The sequence below is a fragment of the Colias croceus genome, chromosome 24, assembly GCF_905220415.1.
Source record: "Colias croceus chromosome 24, ilColCroc2.1".
Classification (NCBI taxonomy): Eukaryota; Metazoa; Arthropoda; class Insecta; order Lepidoptera; family Pieridae; genus Colias; species Colias croceus.
Genome location: NC_059560.1, coordinates 7,397,721 through 7,420,336, shown reverse-complemented (window position 1 = coordinate 7,420,336; position 22,616 = coordinate 7,397,721). Strand labels below are relative to the sequence as shown.

At 34.3% G+C, this 22,616-nt stretch overlaps 3 protein-coding genes across 3 annotated transcripts; 2 read left to right on the top strand and 1 right to left on the bottom strand.

Moving 5' to 3' along the window:
* The first annotated feature begins 47 nt into the window (after window positions 1-47).
* On the top strand, window positions 48-6,435 carry LOC123702952 (serine/threonine-protein phosphatase PP2A 65 kDa regulatory subunit). The gene is made up of 6 exons (XM_045650814.1): window positions 48-424; window positions 2,488-2,722; window positions 3,611-3,797; window positions 4,115-4,269; window positions 4,959-5,076; window positions 5,451-6,435. The coding sequence occupies exons 1-6, from the start codon at window positions 199-201 to the stop codon at window positions 6,300-6,302; spliced, it is 1,773 nt and encodes a 590-aa protein (XP_045506770.1). The 5' UTR covers window positions 48-198; the 3' UTR covers window positions 6,303-6,435.
* A 960-nt stretch (window positions 6,436-7,395) lies between these two features.
* Window positions 7,396-9,460, top strand: LOC123702963. Its single transcript, XM_045650829.1, has 2 exons — window positions 7,396-7,800; window positions 8,552-9,460. Exons 1-2 carry the CDS (start codon window positions 7,450-7,452, stop codon window positions 8,921-8,923), a joined length of 723 nt encoding a protein of 240 aa, XP_045506785.1. The 5' UTR covers window positions 7,396-7,449; the 3' UTR covers window positions 8,924-9,460.
* On the bottom strand, window positions 9,451-20,897 carry LOC123702955 (V-type proton ATPase subunit B). Its single transcript, XM_045650817.1, has 11 exons — window positions 20,722-20,897; window positions 18,948-19,066; window positions 18,248-18,377; window positions 17,724-17,855; window positions 17,120-17,244; window positions 16,498-16,728; window positions 15,242-15,344; window positions 14,091-14,245; window positions 12,790-12,927; window positions 10,779-10,907; window positions 9,451-10,166 (listed from the first exon to the last, which is right to left on the bottom strand). The coding sequence occupies exons 1-11, from the start codon at window positions 20,804-20,806 to the stop codon at window positions 10,029-10,031; spliced, it is 1,485 nt and encodes a 494-aa protein (XP_045506773.1). The 5' UTR covers window positions 20,807-20,897; the 3' UTR covers window positions 9,451-10,028.
* Window positions 20,898-22,616: the final 1,719 nt, after the last annotated feature.

The window sequence follows — 22,616 nt, the reverse complement described above, 5'->3', positions numbered from 1 at the left end:
TGTCTATGATTTTATCGGAACTGTGTGACATCTCTATTAAAAAAAAGTAAACTGTCTATTCCATCGACAAAACAGGCTTCCATTTTGCTGTTGAAGGCGTAAGAATTCTATAAAAATAACGAAATAATAAAATAAATTGCAGTGATATTCTACAAACGTGGTTTGAAAATAGATCATAAAACGCAGTAACAGTTAAATATGGCAGCCAGTGATTCCGGGACGGATGAGTCACTTTACCCCATTGCGGTTCTGATTGACGAGCTTAAAAATGAGGATGTGCAATTGCGTTTGAATTCAATAAAGAAGCTGTCGACTATCGCCCTCGCCCTTGGGGTAGAGAGAACTCGGTCTGAACTCATCCCCTTCCTAACTGAAACAATCTACGATGAAGATGAAGTCCTTTTGGCTCTAGCTGAACAGCTTGGTAAGTACAAGTACCTCCCGTATAAAAATAATTTTTGAATCCTTTGTCACGGAAAATTTAACTTTTACTCAATACGACTCGCACTCAAGGTTTGTCCTTTTGGGTCAATAATATTACATGAACATGTAAATTGAAATGTGTGTATCATTGTAATACTATTTCTAATGTAAACACAAGAATTGTAATAGTCAAATAAAACACCATTTCAAAACATTCGTATAATCAATGTAAACAAAGTTTAGTTTTTGACTGTCTTATCTTTTAGATTTTTGATATCAATCTATAAAATGAATTAATTAAAATAATAGAATATGCAATGAAAAATTTAAAAATATCCTATATTTTTCTAAAGTACTCAATTTAAATAACTTGCACTTTGCATTATATTATTAGCTTAAAGAGAAAAAATGTTTGTTTTATTGGATGCTAGTTGTTTGCCCTGGCTTTGCTCAGGTTTATAATGTGAAAAAGAAAAATTAATGAATATTACTCTGTGAATGTGTAGCCTTGTTTTATGGCAAGAGATTTTTAATAAATTAGGTATGTAGTAGGAAACAAACAAACAAAAACCGAATTGTTGTACAGTTAATTGGGGTTTCTTTAGTTAACTGCCGCACGTATATTAGGTTTTTTGTGGGAGGGGAGGGGGAGGAGGAGGGGGGGGACCCTCCCCCCAAAAGGGGAAAGTTAGGAAACCAATAGTTTTGGAGAAAAATCAATTTTCCTATTCTAACCTCAAAATGTATGGAATTGGTGTTAAATCATTTTAACTAAGCATTAGACGATAATAACAAAAAATTTACGATACATAAATAAAATACAAACAAGTTGTGTAAGCCTACGCAGTTTTTTTATTTGAGTGGGAATCGCCCTAAAGTCGCTTCTGGCACTCGCCGGCCGCTGCCGCGGCACGCTCGCTTCGCTCGCTCGGCTCGTGCGGCAGTTCAAGAGTTAACCTAACACGCTCGTCGCTTCGCTCCTCGCTACCTATTTGGATATTAAAAATAAAAGTTTAATAGTTTTTTAACCTACTTACGTAGATTTTTTTTTGTTTGAGTGGGAATCGCCCTAAAGTCGCTTTTGGCACTCGCCGGCCGCTGAGTAAAGGCACAGTACAGTGAAATGGAACGTCTTGGTCCGCTTTTTTTGCACAACAAAACGGATAAATGCGCTTTTTTCGCACAAAAAATTATTAACTTTAAAAATTAATAACTAAAAAACTACAAGTTTCCTAACGATAATATTTTGGAATTACAATCTTACATTACCTAGCTAACTAACAATATAAATATTTCCAACAAATTCGTGCGGCAGTTAACTAAAGCCAACCCAGTTAATTTATTATTATAGAAAACTCAAGAATTGCTTAGCCAATTTTGATCATTTCTTTCCACCATACTAACCAAAAAAAACTGCATTATTCGTGATTTATTTATTTATTTATTATTGCACCAAAAGAAATAGAGACACATAGAGTACAGATAATAGGAAAATAATGCTTAATGGTTATCGCTAAGTAGCGATCTCTTCCAGGCCACTGTATGTAATATGTAAGGAGATATTTTATTGATATTTTATTGTATTGATGTAATTATGTTTATATCCTGGGTCAGCAGATGTGGCATGTTCTCTGTTATTTATGTTTACATTAATCTATTTTAATCATAATTAGTTGCTTCCATATGTCTGTCTGTCCCTATGTATCTTTATAACTATGCAACAGGTAAGATATTGGCTGATTTTCCTAAGAATTTGGTAAATTTAAAAAAAAAAAGTTAAAATGTTAAATATTTCTGCTAGGCAATGCATACTTTTTTTTACTCGAATGACCTATACTTTCACCCCTTTCAAATTGTTGCACCTATAACAAGTCACCCTATATAATGAATTAGTTTTAGTCTATGGAGGCAGAAAGCTAGTGTTACATTTCAAGTTAGTAATGTCACACTGTCTTAGAATTGATTAGGCATATTTGGTTCTATTGTTTAAAAATAAAGAACTGAGTGCAAATAGAAATTGAAATACTTTTTATTCACAACCTACGCGTCTAACCAAAATTACAGGCAACTTCATAAGCCTTGTTGGTGGAGGTGAGTTCGCCCACTGCCTGCTCCCACCCCTCGAGTCGCTCGCTACAGTAGAAGAGACAGTGGTACGTGATAAGGCTGTAGCGTCTCTCCGTGCGGTGGCAGCACACCACTCACCGCAAGCACTGGAACAGCATTTCGTGCCACTGGTTCAGAGATTGGCTGGCGGGGACTGGTTCACGTCAAGGGCCTCGGCATGTGGACTATTCAGGTGAGATAATATGAAGAGTGTTGATGTTGTTTATGTAATGTTGAAAATGATTATTAGAATGGTTCACCAATTAGCAGTATACAAATGATAGTTCACAATTTGTCCAATTTAAAAATATCTCTATTACAATTCAAATCATTGTTATTTTGCTTTTTATGTCAATATTGTACAGATAAAGTTACTCAGGGCTACTTATCTTGCTTACAAATGCACCAAGGAAATAGGCAAATAGAAATAACAATCCAAAACATACACATAGAATATATTTTAAACTGTATAGTATGCTTGTAAGTAACAATATAGTTCAAATACTGAACAGCTGTTAGTTTGATAAATGTAACAAATTTATTAACATTTCATTTTTTATAATCTTCATTTTTCTATTGTAACCACGGAAAATATTTTATCGCATTATTTTAGAAACTTGTAAACCCCATACATTTATTCGGTAGAATAAAATGTGTCGTTACTTTAATATTTTATGTATTTCTATACTATGCCAATACGACACGCCGATGGTACGGCGCGCGGCGGCATACAAGCTTGTTATATGCTATAAATTCTTACGCTACCACCAAATAAATAATAAATAAATATTATAGGACATTATTACACAAATCGACCTAGTCCCACAGTAAGCTCAATTAAGGCTTGTGTTGTGGGTACTAGGCGACGATAAATATAATATTTAATAAATACATATATAGATAATAACACCCAGACCCAAGAACAAATAATTGAGTTCATCACACAAATATTTGCCCTGACCGGGGATCGAACCCGGGACCGTCGGCTCAGTAGGCAGTTACTTTACCACTGCGCCAACCGCGTCGTCAAACTTATTAAAGAACTGTAATATGATATTATTCTTTAATTTTCCACTTATAGTGTGTGCTACCCGCGAGTATCGGTCCCTGTAAAGGCGGAACTACGGGAACATTTCCGCACACTATGCCAAGACGACACGCCGATGGTGCGGCGTGCGGCTGCATACAAGCTGGGTGAATTTGCAAGAGTCGTCGAAGTCGAGTATGTGAAAAGTGACCTGATACCGATGTTCGTCAATTTGGCGCAGGTTAGTGACTGTGTGGATTAGAGCTAGTACTTAGAACATAAATAATGTTTAAAAAATTATCATTAGGTTATTTAGGAATTTAATAGTGAATGTTTTTTCTATGTTTAAGTAATGCATGTGAATCATATGATACTTGTAACTTTCTGGCTAACGAAGATCTATCTATCTATATCTTGATACAGATTTTTATGATGCTCAGATTAATGTGTAGATTTGTTAAATTTTTTTTATTACTCCGTGAAAGATGTCAAAGTAACCCAAACCGAGGGGCTATTGAAGTACAATATAATAATTACACAAATCATTAATCGTTCCAGGACGAACAAGACTCTGTCCGTCTGCTGGCAGCCGAAGCCTGTGCAGTTGTAGCCGGTCTGCTGCCCCCGGAGGACATGGAGCAGCTGGTGATGCCCACCGTACGTGCTCGTGCTGGGGACACCTCGTGGCGGGTGCGGTACATGGTGGCCGACAAGTGAGTGCACACACACACACACGCGCTCAAATACATACACACACACAAGCGAGCGTACCACCAAATAAAACATAATATGGAAACATTAATCTATACTAATATTATAAAGCTGAAGAGTTTGTTTATTTGTTTGAACGCGCTAATCTTAGGAACTTCTGGTCCGATTTCAAAAATACTTTCAGAGTTTGATAGCCAATTTATTGAGGAAGGCTATATAATTATCATCACGCTAAGACCAACAGGATCGAAGCACTGCGGGTAAAACCGTGGGGCACAACTAGTAATACATAATATGGAATCATTTATGTACAATATAAAAACGGACGTAACATGGAACCTTGGGGCACACCATTCGCACACTTAAAGCTGATTAGTTTTTGCCTTCTAATAGTAACTTTTAATTAATTAGTTAGTTAGTTAGATAAATAATAAGCTATGAAATATTATGCAATTGTTCTGAATTCCTTTTATTAGTTTCCTTAATAACTTTTCGTGTTTGACACTATCAAAAGCTTGAGAAAAATCTCAATAAATAATAATACAGCTTAACATTAGCATGGCTACTTTAGCGTCAGTTGTTGAATGGATCTTGGTAAATCCAAATTACGCCACACTCGAAAAAAGCCAATATTAATCGGTCCAATATTAATTTAATAGCTATTTTTTTCTAATAATTATTTTTTCTGCAGGTTTGTAGAACTACAACAAGCTGTAGGCCCCGAGCTAGCTCGTCTCGACTTGGCGCAGATCTTCCAGGCATTGCTCAAGGACACTGAAGCAGAAGTTAGGGCTGCGGCCGCTGGCAAGGTTAGTGCTGGATAATTTTTGTAAAAAATTTTAATTAATTTTTGTATAATTAGTGCAATATCAAATACTAAAATTAACTTTTAGTGAAAATGTAATTCTTGTTTTTTTTAATTCCTCTTTATGATAAACAAGCGAACCTTAATAAATAAATTAAATTAACTTCATAGAAGCTTCATAATGAACCAAATGTATGAACCGAATAATATCTTTTGAAGTAGAATAAAATATTTTTTACACAAACATTTAAATTGATATTTGTGCATTTATAATTTTCGGTATCTAGATATTAAAGATCAGATTTTAAACGTAATTTATTCATAATTATATTTCATTTTGTGCAACGGTAAACTAACAATCTACCATTATTTCTACAGGTAAAAGATTTCTGCATGAACCTCGACAAAGCGCACCAAGAGCACATCATCATGAACATGATACTGCCCCAGATCAAGGATCTAGTCTGTGACCCCAACCAGCACGTGAAATCAGCTCTAGCCTCCGTTATCATGGGATTGAGCCCCATTGTAGGACGGCAGAACACCATCGAACATCTTCTGCCCTTATTCCTCACACAACTCAAAGATGAATGCCCAGAAGTCAGATTAAACATAATTTCCAACTTGGAGTGTGTCAATGAAGTGATCGGGATACAGCAGTTAGTCCAATCCCTTCTACCGGCCATAGTAGAGCTGTCTGAAGACACAAAGTGGAGGGTTCGCCTTGCCATAATAGAACACATGCCTTTATTGGCTGGACAGTTAGGACAAGAGTTCTTCGATGAAAGACTCACAGGAATATGCCTATCCTGGCTGTTTGATCATGTATACGCTATCCGTGAAGCAGCCACGTTGAATCTGAAGAAACTAGTCGAGCAATATGGTTCAGAATGGGCTGATAATAATGTGATTCCCAAAGTACTGGCCATGTCCCGTGAACAGAACTACTTGCACCGAATGACCTACCTGTTCTGTATCAATGTACTCGCAGAGGTCTGCGATAAAGATATTACAACTAGAGTACTCTTGCCCTCAGTACTCGCTATGGCAGATGATAATGTTGCCAACGTTAGATTCAACGTGGCAAAAACATTGCAAAAGATGGCGCCATTTTTAGATCCAGCTGTCATTCAGCCACAAGTGAAACCGGTTTTGGAGAAATTAAACGTCGATCCTGATGTAGATGTTAAATATTTCGCTTCAGAAGCCATTGTTGGTATCGCCGGCTAATTAAGTGTTTTCTAGTATTTATTCCAATAATCTGATGATCGTGGTTATTTCATTCCAGTGTTGAGATCCACATAGATGTCGCATTTATTGCACACGTAACATTGTAATAAAAATAAATAAATTTAAACGACAATTGTTGTTTTATTTTATTCCTAATATTTGCACCTAAATGCATGAATATTCTTTATCATACATATGAACATAGAACCATAGTTTATTACATGATTGAGAGGTTTTAATCCTCGTTTTAATCTCTCTTATTGGTTCTCTAGCATGAGTATCTATCTAAACTTCCAGTTATACTAGAGATATACAATGGGCAGTATGTATTCTACTTTTTTATTCAGTATGTATTCTATTTCTCATAAAATACATATTATATAAACCGACCTACGATACGAACAAACTAACATTTGAAGCCGTTTCTGTATTATCTACATAAAGCATTACATAGTAACGTACACATTCACGTACTCGGTACATAGTGAGACAAAGATAGAATATATGGACTACAACAAATATTACGAAACCAAATCATCTAAATCGGCCTTGCGGTTCACAAATTTATCTAAGTCTAACGAACAGCCAGTGAAAACATTTTATCTTCAACATTTCTTGCAAAATAAATCATTTCATTTCCTAGATAGCTGATCATTGATCAATAAACAGAATCCGTATTTTAGCTTACGAACATGTCAATGCACATCTCTTTAGCTTTGTTTTAACAATTTTTCGCGTTTGATCTGAATTTATGCTCAGCAAAGGTGTAAGGCATACTTTTCGGTTTTCCTAATCAGAGCTCGGAGCAATTTTAACTAGAATCAGAGTAATAGCTAGTGAGATTAGTGTTTGTAAATAAATATAGCAATATTATCTGTGGTATTGTTGAATAGTACAATACTGTACAATACAAGTGAATAGAAATCGCTACTAATAACTAAACGACAAGTCAACCTGACAGTCTGACAAATGACAAGTTGGACTTAGTGACAAGTTGTACTTGGGGTACTTGGTTGTAGTTTGTACTTCTCAGTTACATCCTTCCTCTATGTTTGTACTGCAAAGAGTTGTACTGGCAAGTGGTACTGTGGTAGTTGGTTAGTTACATATAATATATAATATAGGTTAACTATTATTTTACGTTATTATGGCTGCGGGAAGGTGGGATTCGGAAACAACTATGAAATTCATCAAAGAATTGAAATCCTACGAATGTTTATGGAACCCAAAAACAGTTTTGTATAAAAATAAACTCGCTAGACATGCCGCTTATCAGAAAATAGTCAAAAAGATAAACATTTCTGGATTCGGAGTGCCTGAGGCAATAAAGAAAATGCAATCACTCAGGTCAACCTATTATCAGGAAAAGACAAAGATTCAAAATTCAATGCGATCAGGTCTAGGACGTGATGCTATATATATACCAAATATGAATTGGTACAAAGAAATGGATAGTTTGTTGAGTGATATAAATGAAAGTCGCATATCTCTAGAAAATGTAAGTATCAATGTAGAGACGGCCGGCGAAAAACTAGAGCAAAGTGAAATGTGTCATGTAGAGGGGTCAGGGGATAGTTGCGCATGGGTACTGTCGCGCCATAGAGTAATATAATAATTAATATATACGGTGTTGCGCCCAAAATGCAAATATGTACCTAGGTACATACAATACATAAAAGGGTATTTAGATAATGGTTAATTAATAAGTTTAATGATATTGTTCGCATCGCTAAAATATGTATTAGAAGTAATATATATATGAGTACCTTCTATATTTTAAAGTACGGATACGTATATTATGTTTTTAGATGTTTGAATTATTCAATTAATTAGGTAATTATAAATAAATTCTATGATAAGAGAGTTGTCATATTTTTAGAGGGAATCCTACTACAAGTAATATTATAAATACGAAAATTTGTGAGGATGTGTGTGTGTATTTGTTACTCTTTCACGCAAATACTACTAAACCGATTACAATGAAATTTGGCACACATATAGAGGGTATAAGTGTTTATCCCGGAAATTCTACGGGAACAGGAACTATGCGGGTTTTTCTATGAAAACGCGGTAGAAGCCGCGGTCGGAGGGCTAGTAAAAAATAATTGTGGGTTGTAAAAAAGAGTAGCAACACAATTTCAAACGTGACTGTTCATTGAAGTTCGCGGGTCTTCATCTTAGTACCGGAGACGGAAATAAACTGGAGAACCAATTGTGTTTTTGATTTTTGTTTATTTTTATTTTTTCAGGATAAGGATGATAAGGAATCAACAAGCAGCGAGCAAGACAACATTGTGCCTTCTTCTTTAGAGATTCAATATATCTCAATACCAAAGAAGGAACCAAGTGAAAGTACACAGCCTCCAGTTACAAACGAATCACGGCAGAAAAAATTCCACTCGAGTGGAGAGCACAAATACTTACAAGAAGCGGTCAATAGAGATCTCCCTATAGAAGACAGATTTGATATTTTTGCAAAGAGCGTTGCAGTACAGTTACGAGAATTATCCTTAGAGAGAAGTATGGTTGCTCAAACAAGAATACAGAATATTTTGAGTGAGCTCGCGATCGAAAACTATAATATGTCGGCTTCCAATGAAACCGATAACCTCATCATCTAAATCGAGCGAGATTCCAACAGTGTTCTATTCCTTTTTTGTCTGACCCCAATTTTTTAATGTTTATTTATGTAGGTACAAATGGCAATAGAGTGAAGTGACTGCTTGTCGCGAATTCCTCGAGTCCGTTTTTAAACTTTTATTAAAATGACTCCTACTACTTTTTCCCTACCCTACTACATAATATATTAATATTGTTATAGGGTGGAATCAATATTTTTTTAATATTTCAGATTTTGAGACTTTCTGATATAGCTTTTATTGTGACGTGGTACATAATTAACAAACACGTAGTTATGACAATAATGCTTGAAATTTAGTCCAATTACTAAGAAATTAATCGGAGTTATACACTTGTGTGATTTTAATGAAGAAAAATTGTTATTTTCTTTGATAGGCCGGGAGACACTGACACAAAATATTCAATATTTTGTATCAGTATCTCCCAGCCTATGATACTGATGTAACTTTATTAGTGTGATAAATTCTTAGCTAGGTATTAAAGACATAAGGTTGAAATAAAAACACAATTAAAACTTCTATAGTTTATTTCTTCAAACAACAGTATCCTAATTCACTTTAAATAGAATATGAAACTTTGGAGTGAACATAGAACATGGAATGTAACATTTTGTTACCGCATTATTTACACTGTCGAACGACATCACATATTTCTTTATTTGATAAATTTAACCGCACAGCGTTCAATATAATGATTTGTGCAAAAAAAACGAGCGAAAAATACTTTTATTTATTATGTATTTCATAATCATCTAACAATATGGCTTTAAATATCAACACGTTTAATTTTGTAATCGATATACACGACATTAACTATTAACAACTTACTAATACGATAATATCTTACAAGGATGGACGCGACGTTCCAACATTCGGTTATCAAGAAACAAATCGAGTATAAACAATTATTTTATTGAAACAATAAATAGACATTGCACACAGATTAAAACATAAATAATATTTAATATACAATTCATTTAAAATGCAGTCAACGGCCCTTCTTGGTAAAACAACTTGAAGGGGGTTAGAACATCGCATCCGGGGGGTAAAAGGGAGGATAGAGGGGGGTAAATGGGGATGGGGAGGATTAATGGCGGGAATCTCTCGGGTAGAACTCTGCGAGCGTGGCCGCGGGGATACGCTTGAGCATCTCCTTGGGGAAGATACGCAGCAGCTGCCAGCCGATGTCCAGGGACTCGAACACTGTGCGGTTCTCGTAGTTGCTCTGAAAATAATTAAAATGCATTTAAATAAGTTTATTTTAGATGATTTCATCATGATTCTGTTCATATCCATAGTTGATAAATTATGTTTTATTGTTGATGATCAGCAATCAAATTGATTGAACTGTTGTAAGTTAGAAAATTAACAATATATTTACAAGTGAAGAAACTACAGTTTCTTTTTTTTTTGTTTTTTTTTGTTAATTATTATCATCTGCGATCAGTCAACGGACTATGAGTAGATATTTGGGGAGAATAATTTGGCAAGAAACTACAGTAGAAAAATTTTATGATTAGAAAAAAGTCTATCACAAAGTAGGATTTGATAAATCAAATTATACATTTTTTCTATTCTTCAAAAATTATCAGGTATTCTCTATTAGCTTTTTAAAACTTCGGTTTATGTTCTTGTTAATGTTTCGACAATACTACTTTCAGTTCATCTTAATCTACCCTCACATTCTATCCCTCCCTATGTTTAACTATGACATTTTCTAAACTTCCCAAACTTTCTACTATCAAATCTATTCCTACCACTTTTAGCTCATGAAAAAAAAAATCAACGTCTATCAAAACTTTCATCACCACCACATCATCACTCATCACCAACTGACCTGCGTGATGAAGTTCTTCTCGAACTTGGTGAGGAACTCCAAGTACAGCAGATCGTCTGGTGTGAGGGCCTCTTCACCGACCACGGCCTTCATCGCTTGCACGTCCTTACCAATGGCGTAGCAGGCGTACTGCAATTGTTACATTATATTAGTATTTGTATAATTAACTAGCGGTCCGCCCCGGCTTCGCCAGTGGTACCTACATGTTTACGTTTTTTTTTCATAAAAACTATCCTATCTCTCAAGTTGGTTCGAACTGCACATGGTGTGCGAATTTTATTATAATCGGTTAAGTGGTTTAGGAGTCCATTGAGGACAAACATTGTGACACGAGATTTATACAATATACTAGCTTACCGCCCGCGGCTTCGCCCGCTTTCTCTAAAACTATTTGAAATTTAAACTATCCTATCTCTCAAGTTGGATCGAACTGCACATGGTGTGCGAATTTTATTATAATCGGTTATGTGGTTTAGGTGTCCATTGAAGACAAACATTGTGACACGAGATTTATATATATTAAGATTAAGATTATTGATAATTTTTACCCGACTGCAAAAGAATGGTTATGTTTATCGAGTTTGTTTATATTTCTTGGCACGTCCTACAGCTTTTTAGTTAACATACAGAGGGTCGGGAAAACGTTAAAACGCAAAGGAATAGAACTGACATAAGCGTATGATGTTTTGCTAAGGGTTTGTTCATCCTACCAACGACGACGACGACCACGAACAAAATTTTCATCCAGTCGAAATTTAACAAAATCGTGCTTATTTTTTGAGATCAATTAATGAAAAAATAGGGTTTTCGTAGAAACGGTAGCTCCTAGAAAAAAATGTATTTAACATTTTTAAAGATAATTTTATGGTCTACAATTTTGGTCTCACGTGATTATATGAAAAACTTACCGTCTAGGCAAAAATCGCAAAAAACTTATTTTTTGATTAATTGACCTATATTTAACCTATTTTTGAACAAATTTCCGCTGGATGGGAATTTTCGTCGTTGTCGTCGTCGTCGTTGGTAGTGTGACCGAACCATTACTAAAATGCCATGAGCTTATGTCATTAAAATTAGCGATAGCAATTTTTATTCCTAAGCGTTATTCTATTAGTCTGCCGTTTGTCTCAGACCTGCTGTTTTGTTACAAGAAGTGATAGAAAAAATTAAATTTATAATTGGGATTAATTTCATTGTTATTTTTAGCAGATAAAAGCATATACCTTTTGTAAATAAATTGGCTGTTGTTTTAATAAAAAAAATAAAGCGCTTCTTCTCGTTTTAACACGTTCGAATATATGCGTACGTGTAGGTGTACGTGCGCTTTTTGATAATACGTATTTGTGCATGTTTGTATACGTCACAAGCGTGTGTGTGTGTGTGTGTGTGTGTGTGAGTATATAATATATTTGCGTATGTATTGTGTTATTGTTCAAATAGCGCAATTAACTGTACCTACGGTTTATGTTTTACTTATATGTAAGTTATCCCATATTTGCATGTACATGTATATTTCTGTTGTCAAATAAAGAATTTATTATTATGTATCTCAATTCCATAATACACGGGTAGCATCATAAGGAAGGTACCCGGTCCTATGGAAGGCTTACGTGGGGACACGGATCCAACACGCAGAGGCCCTTTAGAGAACTTTCCTGTGTTGTGGGACACCGTTATTTATTAATCGACTTCAAAAAAAAGGAGGAGGTTATCAATTCGGCCGGTATATTTTTTTTTTTTTTTTATGTATGTACACCGATTACTCCGAGGTTTCTGAACCGATTTACGTGATTCTTTTTTTGTTCGATGCGGGATGGTGTCGAATTGGTCCCATAAAAATTTTATTCGGATAGGCCCAGTAGTTTTTATTTTATGAGCATTTTTGTCTGTAGGTATTTGTAAATTTTGCAAGTGCAAGTTTGAAGTCGGTTGTTTTTAACGCAGTTATCACTTGTTATTATAATTCCTATGTGTGTGTTCGTAATTCGTATGTCTGTCTGCCCCCACTCACCAGCTGGTTGGACACGTCGGAGTGGTCCTTGCGGGTCATGCCCTCGCCGATGGCGGACTTCATGAGACGAGACAGAGACGGCAATACGTTCACTGGCGGGTAGATCTGACGGTTGTGGAGCTGACGGTCTACGTAGATCTGAGGGAGATACATAATTGTTTAGTGTACGGAAAAATCTGTAAAATCACAACGTTGAATTTGATATTTTTGGTTTTATGGCATTCAAATCCATACTAATATTATAAATGCGAAAGTCACTCTGTCTGTCTGTCTGTTACTCAATCACGCCTTTACTACTGAACCAATTTGCATGAAATTTGGTATAGAGATATTTTGATACCCAAAAAAAGATATGGGATAGGTTTTATCCCGGAAATCACACGGGAACGGGAACTACGAGGGTTTTTCTTTGACTGCGCGGGCGATGCCTCGGGTGGAAAGCTAGTACTTTATAAATATAAATTTATAAAGAATAGAAAAAAATCGATCACGAGGCGGGACTCGAACCCGTATCCTTTCGCGCCAAACCGGGGCGGATGCCTGACCCACTCAGCCAATCGTGACCCGCCAAAGCGATCGAATTTATTCTATTCCTTATAAATTTAAATTAATAAAGTAGTTTTCTGTCCCTAAGTATGCTTAAATCCTTAAAACTACGCACTTACTTACTTGAATGCGGGATATTTAATAGATAAAAGTGATTCAAGAAGAAGGTTTTAGAATATAATTTATTAGGTTTAAGTCAAAGTCGCGGTCGGAAAGCTAGTAAGTTATGTAAACAAATACATTTTATAATGTAATATTGTGTGCTTTTTTGCATTAATTATTATCACCCCGACTGTAGGCACTAATATTATATTAATGGTTATTTAATTGGTAGATAATTAGTATAAATAAAATGTTTATTATGTACTTAAAAACGTGATAATGTTCTTCAACAATTAATTTAATTATGCAAGTAGTTAATTAAATGGTTTTAATACTGTATACCTTTTTGTGCAACAATATTTGCCCGACCAGCAAGTTCGTAAATCGTGGCCATGTTATTATCAGGCATCGTCAGAATTGGGATCAAAAGACATGCCTCGCATTGCCAATCTAAATCAGCTATTTAATTATTCGCCTAGGCCGTTCGTACACTCACCTGTCCCTCAGTAATATATCCCGTCAAATCGGGGATGGGATGCGTGATATAGTTGTTATGCATCGTGAGGATGGGGATCAGCTATAGGAGTCTTTTGCTTTCCATCAAGTCCAATCTAAATCAGCTGTTTAATTACCCGCCTAGGCCGTTCACTCACCTGTCCCTCAGTAATATAACCCGTTAAATCGGGGATGGGATGCGTGATATCGTCGTTAGGCATAGTGAGAATGGGGATCTGTGTGATCGAACCGTTGCGTCCCTCAACACGACCCGCGCGCTCGTAGATTGTGGCCAAATCCGTGTACATGTAACCTGCGGATTTATTAATAATTAATTAAAAAACTCATATTTGGAGAATATAAAAAGACCATGTAAATATGTTAATTTTTTCATCAATAGTAATATTATAAAGCTGAAGTGTTTGTTTGAACGTGCTAATCTCAGGAACTACTGGTCCGATTTGAAAATTTCTATCGGTGTTAGATAGCCCATTTGTTGAGGAAGGCTATAGGCTATATTATCATAACGGTAGACCAACAAGAGCGGAGCAAGGCGGGTGAAACCGCAGGGCACAGGTAGTACATAATATGGTTACTTGCAATAAACATGCAACTTGAAGACATTGGTAAAATAGTGATAGTGAAATAATGGCTTTGGTAAAATAATTTATTTTTAAAACTGGAAAACAATACAAAATTAATATAAGTATGTTTATATGCTATGCATGTGCTTGTATGCCTGTATGCATTACATATAATTAGACTTGTGAATAAATGATTTCATTAACTTTTATATCGTCAATGAATTTGCATGTGTGCACGCACAAATGTGAGCCTTCGCACACTAGAGGGATTATTGCAAACTAATTATATTTGCAGTACTAATTTTTGTATGTAGAATGTATATATATCATTTATTTATTCAGTAAGGACTTTTTAGGCCGGTTGCAGAGCTTGATCGACCATCAATCATTCATCCTAAAGGTGAAATAAAGATTTATTTTTATTTTTTTTTTATCAGTGCGTAACTACGTCAGTCGCGCTTGTCATATGTATGGAAATTCATAAAACCGTTCATAGCTAGACCGACCATACGCACGCGTATTTCCATACATATGACAAACGCGACTGACGTACGCACTGATTGTCAGTCAAGCTCTGCAACCGGCCTCATAAAGCACTTTTGAATCGTCATAACATATTTTAACATTTACCACCGATTCGGAAAGCAGTATCTATGGAGAAGAACGGGCAAGAAACTCCTTATATGTGCACATATTTGCATGTTTATATGTCTGTATGCACGTACCGGGGAAACCACGACGTCCGGGCACCTCCTCACGGGCGGCGGACACTTCACGCAGAGCCTCCGCGTACGAAGACATGTCCGTCAAGATTACCAACACGTGTTTCTGTGCAAATATATGGAAAACTAGTATTTTGGTATGTAATATAATTATAGGAATTTGAAGCTCATTAGTAGCAGATAAGTCATTTTTTATTTCTTTTTTAAAAGATCTACAATCGAGTATCAGACAATTTTTTTATTGAAACTAGAAAAATAGTTAAATAATACAGAATAATTTGTTTTGCATAAAATTGAATAAAAATTTTCACTCATACAATCATGCATTTTTATTGAAAGCTCCTTGAATAAAGAAACATTTGTTTAGATTGCCATAATATTGCAGTTGATAATCGATAGCAATTTAATTTAAATGCCTTTATTGCCACATTGATTCAGTGATATATTTACGATAAGTAAATCCAATCTACCCTCCCAAATGCTTTATCAATCTACCCTACCAAACATTTTGTTCAACTACCCTACCAAATGCTTTATCAATCTACCCTCTCAAACGTTTTGTTCAACTACCCTACCAAATGTATTGTCCAACTACCCTACCAAATATTTTGTCTAACTACCCTCTCAAACATTTTGTCCAACTACTCTACCAAATGTTTTGTCTAACTACCCTACCAAATGTTTTGTCTAACTACCCTCTCAAACATTTTGTCCAACTACCCTATCAAATGTTTTGTCTAACTACCCTCTCAAACATTTTGTCCAACTACTCTACCAAATGTTTTGTCCAACTACTCTACCAAATGTTTTGTCTAACTACCCTGCCAAATGCTTTATCAATCTACCCTCTCAAACGTTTTGTTCAACTACCCTACCAAATGTTTTGTCCAACTACCCTACCAAATGTTTTGTCCAACTACCCTCCCAAATGCTTTATCAATCTACCCTACCAAATGTTTTATCCAACTACCCTACCAAATGTTTTGTCCAACTACCCTACCAAATGTTTTGTCTAACTACCCTCTCAAACATTTTGTCCAACTACTCTACCAAATGTTTTGTCCAACTACCCTCCCAAATGCTTTATCAATCTACCCTACCAAATGTTTTGTCCAACTACCCTCTCAAATGTTTTGTCCAACTACCCTCTCAAACGTTTTTTTTCCAAATACCCTCCCAAAAGCTTTATCTAACTACCCTGCCAATAATTTCCAACTACCCTACCAAATATTTTCCCATACAAAAAATATAAAACCCACCTCGCACTGATAAGCCAAGAACTCAGCGGCAGTCAGAGCCAGACGTGGTGTGATGATCCTCTCGATGGTGGGATCGTTGGCCAGGTTAAGGAAGAGGCAGACGTTCTCCATGGAACCGTTCTCCTCGAAGTCCTGCTTGAAGAACCTGGCCGTCTCCATGTTCACACCCATGGCTGCGAACACGATGGCGAAGTTGTCCTCGTGGTCATCGAGCACGGATTTGCCGGGCACCTGAAGAAAAGAAAATAAATTAATTTTAATAAAATGATAATGTAATTATAGACGAATTTTCAACTTTAAAATGATAATAATGTAGTCCTACAATGGTAAAATGTTTTTTATAAGCAGTAGAGTATCTTTTATGATTATCTTTTTTACTAGTAAAATGGCTGCTTATTGAGATAAACTCAAAACAGTATAGCACAAATTATTATTTCGTTTTCATAAATTATTCAATGAATGGTTCTTGTGGAAGGTTTACGACCTATATAAAATAATGTTTAGTTATATAGATTCTAAACCTAACGGAAAGCTAGTTAAAAATAAAAATCAGATATTCCCATATTCAATTATATTCATTATCAAATAATTAAATTACAAATATACATAATAAAAAACTAACCTTAACAAGACCAGCCTGCCTACAGATCTGGGCGGCAATTTCGTTGTGGGGCAGACCAGCTGCGGAGAAGATGGGGATCTTCTGGCCACGGGCAATGGAGTTCATCACGTCGATGGCGGAGATACCTGAATAACAATATCATAATTAATTAAAAAATAATAATGGTAATTGAAAAAAGGTTAGCAAACATGCAGTTCTAACAAAACGAAAAAATATATTATTTTATGCTGTCGTTACAAGGTTACATTGTTGAATTTTGTTGAACTGTCAAATGTTGCTTATTGAAATGACTCTACTATAGGAATAAAAAAAACTTTTTAGGGCCGATTTTTCAATGCTTGGATAAAACTTATTCATCGAATAATGTATATACCTTTTTAAAAACGTATTTTAATTGCCCGTATTTGACAGTTTACGTGATATTTTAATAATATCGTGTAATACTTTATTGGACGGATAAGTTTTATTTTATCCAAGCATTGCAAAATCGGCGTCCAAGCATTAAAAAATCGGCCCTTAATGGATAAAAAGTATACATACGTATACATATTAAATGAAATATGTGAATAAATTATTTATAATAATAATAATGAAATGCACTTACCAGTCTGGATCATTTCCTCGGGGTAGATACGGGACCAGGGGTTGATGGGCTGGCCCTGGATGTCGAGGTAGGCCTCAGCAAGGATCGGAGGTCCCTTGTCGATAGGCTTGCCGGAGCCGTTGAACACACGGCCTGTGTGTGAATATTGTAAATGTTTTAAATAAATTTATCTGTGTTAAGAAAAACTATTTAAGACACAAGAAATTACAGAATTCATATTCATTACAAAAAATTTCTCTTTCTTATTAAGTTTTACAAGCATTTTTTTTTTAATTAGTACAGAGAAACAAGAAGAGATAAGTTCTACATCACTTTAAATATCATACCAAAACAAAATTAAACTATTTTTATATGTTGTAATTTTTTTCTAATAGAAAAGCAGACAAGTTGATCAAACAAATAACAATATTTGATCTTGAGTTATTTATGTGGTGTAACTAACACAACATACGGAGGAGGTTATCAATTCGGCCGGTATATTTTTTTTTAATCTCGAAATAACACAAAAATACATAAATACTAACCCAGCATATCTTCAGACACGGGCGTACGCAGGATATCGCCGGTGAACTCACAGAGTGTGTTTTTCGCGTCAATACCCGACGTACCCTCGAACACCTGTACAACGGCTTTCGAGCCGCTGACTTCCAACACCTGTGCGGAAAAAAATTACTTTATGCAAGGGGATAGACTGCTTTTTTAAAACAATAAATAAAATTGTCTTCTTTGCAAACATATTTATATTTTATTTGTCAGCATTATGCTATGGTTAAAATATTTCTTATACAAAGCTTGTGGCCAAGTTTCTGTAATATTTTATACTAGGTTTCCGCCCGCGGCTTCGCCCGCGTTTGAAAGGAAAAACCGCATAGTTCCCGTTCCCGTGGGATTTCCGGGATAAAAACTATCCTATGTGTTAATCCAAGTTACCCTCTATATGTGTGCTAAATTTCAATGTAATCGGTTCAGTAGTTTTTACGTGAAAGAGTAACAAACATCCATACATCCTTACAAACTTTCGCCTTTATAATATATATATTAGATATTAGATTTAAAAATAAATTTTCATATTTTTGACACTGTATTTACTTTTCCAATCACTTTTCATAAATAAAACTAACATAAATATCAAAAGCAAATTAAATGTTCAACATTTATTTATTCAACTAAGACATTTTTGAAAATTGAAGATTTCTTTTCTATTATTATTAAGTTCTAAATTACCTGTCCAGATCGTAGGGTGCCATCAGCGAGTTTCAGTTGTACAATCTCGGAGAATTTGGGGAATTTCACCTCATCGAGGATTACGAGGGGCCCGTTTACACCTGACACTGTTTTGTATGCTGTGGACAAATAATGTTGCAAATAAATAATTTATTGTTAAATTTTTTTTATTATCTATACATATAATAAAATCGTAGGAAAGTCAAAACTGAAACTATTTTTTTAAGAATACTTGAGGCGTGATCTACAATGGATACCAAAGCCAAAAATATTGTTTTTAGAATTTTTGTCTGTATGTAATATGTCCAGGCTAATCTCAAAAAGTACAGCATGGATTTACTTCAAATTTGGTACAGAGATAGCTTGAGACCTGAGGAAGGACATAAGATGGGTTTTATCTCAGAAATCCCACGGGAATGGACACTATGCAAGTTTTTCTTTGAGTATGCGGATGAAGCCGCTGACGGAAAGCTAGTAAACTCATAAAATTATTGTATTGTCAAAAACGTGTCCAAAGTTTGAATGAAATCTGTCCCTTTAAAGGGGTCAAATCAATTCTTAAGAAGTTTGTTGCATACCAACATGAAGCTTATGAAAGCATATTAATTTGTATAAAAGTAGTGACATTTTATCAGTAGTACACAGATGGCGTATGATAAGACCTATTCAGATAAAATGTACATGATTTTTTATGTAACTATTTTAAATACTTCTTTGTATATACCTTATCTAAATGTAATAGGGACATAGGAGAAGAAACACTTTTTATATATGCAAGTTTAAATTCATTCATTTATTGATTCAATTATGTTGTAATATTATTTATTTCACTTTTCAAAATTAAACTATTAATGATTCTTCATTATATTTTGAACAGAGTTAATTAAAAGTAAAGACAGTATGTAAGTATGACCCAAAAAGTAATTTAGGCGAGTTATTTTTAAATAAGTACATAAATTTTAGAATATGTTGCTATTATTCATAATCAAATAGGACATTTTTTTATGAATGTAGTAGCTAGATATTTATTACTTATTTGCCATGTATGTGTGTCTGTTTGTTATATATCATGTGAAAATCAGCTGATTGTCATTTGAATGTTAAAAAAAATAATAATGAAAATGTAAAGATAATTATGGATTTTGACGGAAAAGTAATAATAATATAACATTAATTAAAATGAATAGAGCTAATTAGCATTTAGTACTCCAATAATCATCACTTGAAAAACATCACATGACTGTGGTATCCATTCTCATTATAATGTAAAATACAGAATTATTACTTAAAATACATAATAGTGAGCTATTCCTATAAGGAATTAATGATTTCATTTAAAATTGGGCAATTGTAGAGCATTATAGATAGTGATATAGAAAAAAAAACATAAGTCGAAGGGCGTGTGAACATCACGAGTTTTGACTGTTACAAAGTCGAAATGCATGAATATTATTGAAATAAACCAAATTTAAGAGTAACTTCTAACCAAATCGTTGGAGAAATATCTATATTACGTCTTAAAAGCCTACGATTGTAATCTTATAAGATTATGATGACGATACGTAAAATGGATCCCCTGTAATAAATTTCGACATCCTTGACATTATTTACAAAGTTTAAAAGGCATAAATTACCTAATATAATTAAACTTAAGACCTCAGATAAAAACAAATCAAAGTAATGATGGAAAAATCAATAATCTGACATACCTATATTATGTCGCCCCAACTAGGCGAATGTACAAAATTAGAAGCCATATAAATCAGTTACTTACTCAGACGGGGCTGGGAAATGAAATCCCTGGATACAACAAGGGCATGCTCCTTGTTTGCCTGGGTTAGGGAGATGGTTTTGGCCATGATTCTGTTTTCTAAAGGCAGGCCGCTCAATAAAACACCAAACTGCGCTGCCTCTTCACCCGAAAACTGACGAATGGAGGAATTGTCTATGCAGTTTCACGTGCCGTCACGTGATCTATCACAAGGCGAACTTTACCAGAACAAAAAATAATAAAAAATATAATAGAGAAAAAATTTAAATTATTTCAGAAATATCTTTATTTTTATACAGATTTCCTACGCCTCATAAAAAATATATAATATGAAACAAGATAAGAATTATTCCATCAATTAATTATTCAACAATTTTATTTAGAAGATATTTTATTCAGAGTACGCGTGCTTATCAATTCGAAATGGTTTAGGCATGTATTAAAGTGGTATTAAATAATAATTTAATTTTTGGGATATAGTTATATTATTAAAATATCATTATGCTTGAATAAATTGACAAATTATTTTTATAATAATAAATAATAACTTAAAATAAGTTAGTGTTAGTGTGGTTATATATTTTAATGAATCTCCTTGTTAAAAGTGGTTCGTAAGAAATTGATATGGTATCTATTGAAAAGTTATTTTTACTAATAACATTTTAAAATGAGACGTTAAACAGTTAAATCAACCAAATTAATAGATTTACCCAAGAAGGATTTACCACAGAGATTTACCGTTAATGATCTAAGCCGTATGCAATGGTGATATGGTGATTCAAGAAACCGAACACGGAACAACCGAAATAGCAGGAATATTTTATGGCATAGACAATATTCTGTATGTCAATTGAATAATTGTAACCAATCAGAAAACAGCAAATAACATGTTTGACATGAATAGGCGCGAGATTTAAATATGGAAAACCACATTATGTATTCTAAAAATTTAAAGGGTGGGTAAAAATGCTTGAACATCTTGAACTTTGAAATTAGAATTTTCATTGCATTATACCATAATTTATGTTACCTACCTATAGATTTATTTTAATCACAGAACAGGAAAAACTAATAGAAGTGTGATGTGGGCGTGGCCCACGTGTCACTAGTAAGGTAAGATCACCTAACTTGCTCTCAGTTGTGCGCAGAAAAATATTCGAGTCGGTTGTCAGCTGTCAAACCTTTTTTCCATATTTATTCATTAATAAGGACGTGTTGTTTTGTATTAGAGACCAAAAATGTTAGCAGACACAATAATATCAGCAATAGCGGCATTTCATACCATCGGTAAGTCTTATTTTAATTTATTTGAAATATATTTCATGTTATAACTTCGCTTGTCGTAATTTGTCAAAAATTTATAAAAATAATAAGTTAGAATGAACCTTAATCCATGAGAAATTAGTACTATTATAGATTGAACAGCAAACAAGACTTTCTGGAATATTCTTGCAATAAACAAACGAATGTCGGATTAGTGATGCATGTGGCGCATATCGACAGTATCGATACTTTAGAAAAGACAATCACTATAAAATATTAAAATTTATTTTATTTTTCCTTTGCTTTCATTAGTCCTATTTATTTATAGATTTTCCAAAGAGGCTAATTTAAAAGAGAAATGGATAAATGCAACGTGACGAGTTAACTGGATGCCGAACAGCACTAAGCAGTCTAACAAAGGCCACCGATACATCAAACCTACGGCAGTTCCAAGATTTAAAATAATGCATAATTTCTGTTTGTGTTTTGTAAATATAGATTTATACTATTCTATTCCGTATTTTATTAAAATATAATAATATGAAAAGACGTACTTAGTAGTAATAAACATACTCCAAAATGTAACACATCATACTATACTCTTATAATAGAACGAAAAAAAAAAATGCACAAAA

Excerpts from the sequence above, each read along its gene's own strand:
- LOC123702955 (XM_045650817.1), bottom strand. The coding sequence starts at position 20,806 with ATGGCCAAAACCATCTCCCTAACCCAGGCAAACAAGGAGCATGCCCTT. Across the intron at positions 15,345-16,497 it reads TCTTGGCTTATCAGTGCGAG|AAACACGTGTTGGTAATCTT; the intron begins GTGGGTTTTATA and ends ATATTTGCACAG. Across the intron at positions 10,908-12,789 it reads CCGACGTGTCCAACCAGCTG|TACGCCTGCTACGCCATTGG; the intron begins GTGAGTGGGGGC and ends TAACAATTGCAG.
- LOC123702963 (XM_045650829.1), top strand. The coding sequence starts at position 7,450 with ATGGCTGCGGGAAGGTGGGATTCGGAAACAACTATGAAATTCATCAAA. Across the intron at positions 7,801-8,551 it reads GTCGCATATCTCTAGAAAAT|GATAAGGATGATAAGGAATC; the intron begins GTAAGTATCAAT and ends TTATTTTTTCAG.
- LOC123702952 (XM_045650814.1), top strand. The coding sequence starts at position 199 with ATGGCAGCCAGTGATTCCGGGACGGATGAGTCACTTTACCCCATTGCG. Across the intron at positions 3,798-4,114 it reads TGTTCGTCAATTTGGCGCAG|GACGAACAAGACTCTGTCCG; the intron begins GTTAGTGACTGT and ends TAATCGTTCCAG. Across the intron at positions 4,270-4,958 it reads CGGTACATGGTGGCCGACAA|GTTTGTAGAACTACAACAAG; the intron begins GTGAGTGCACAC and ends TTTTTTCTGCAG.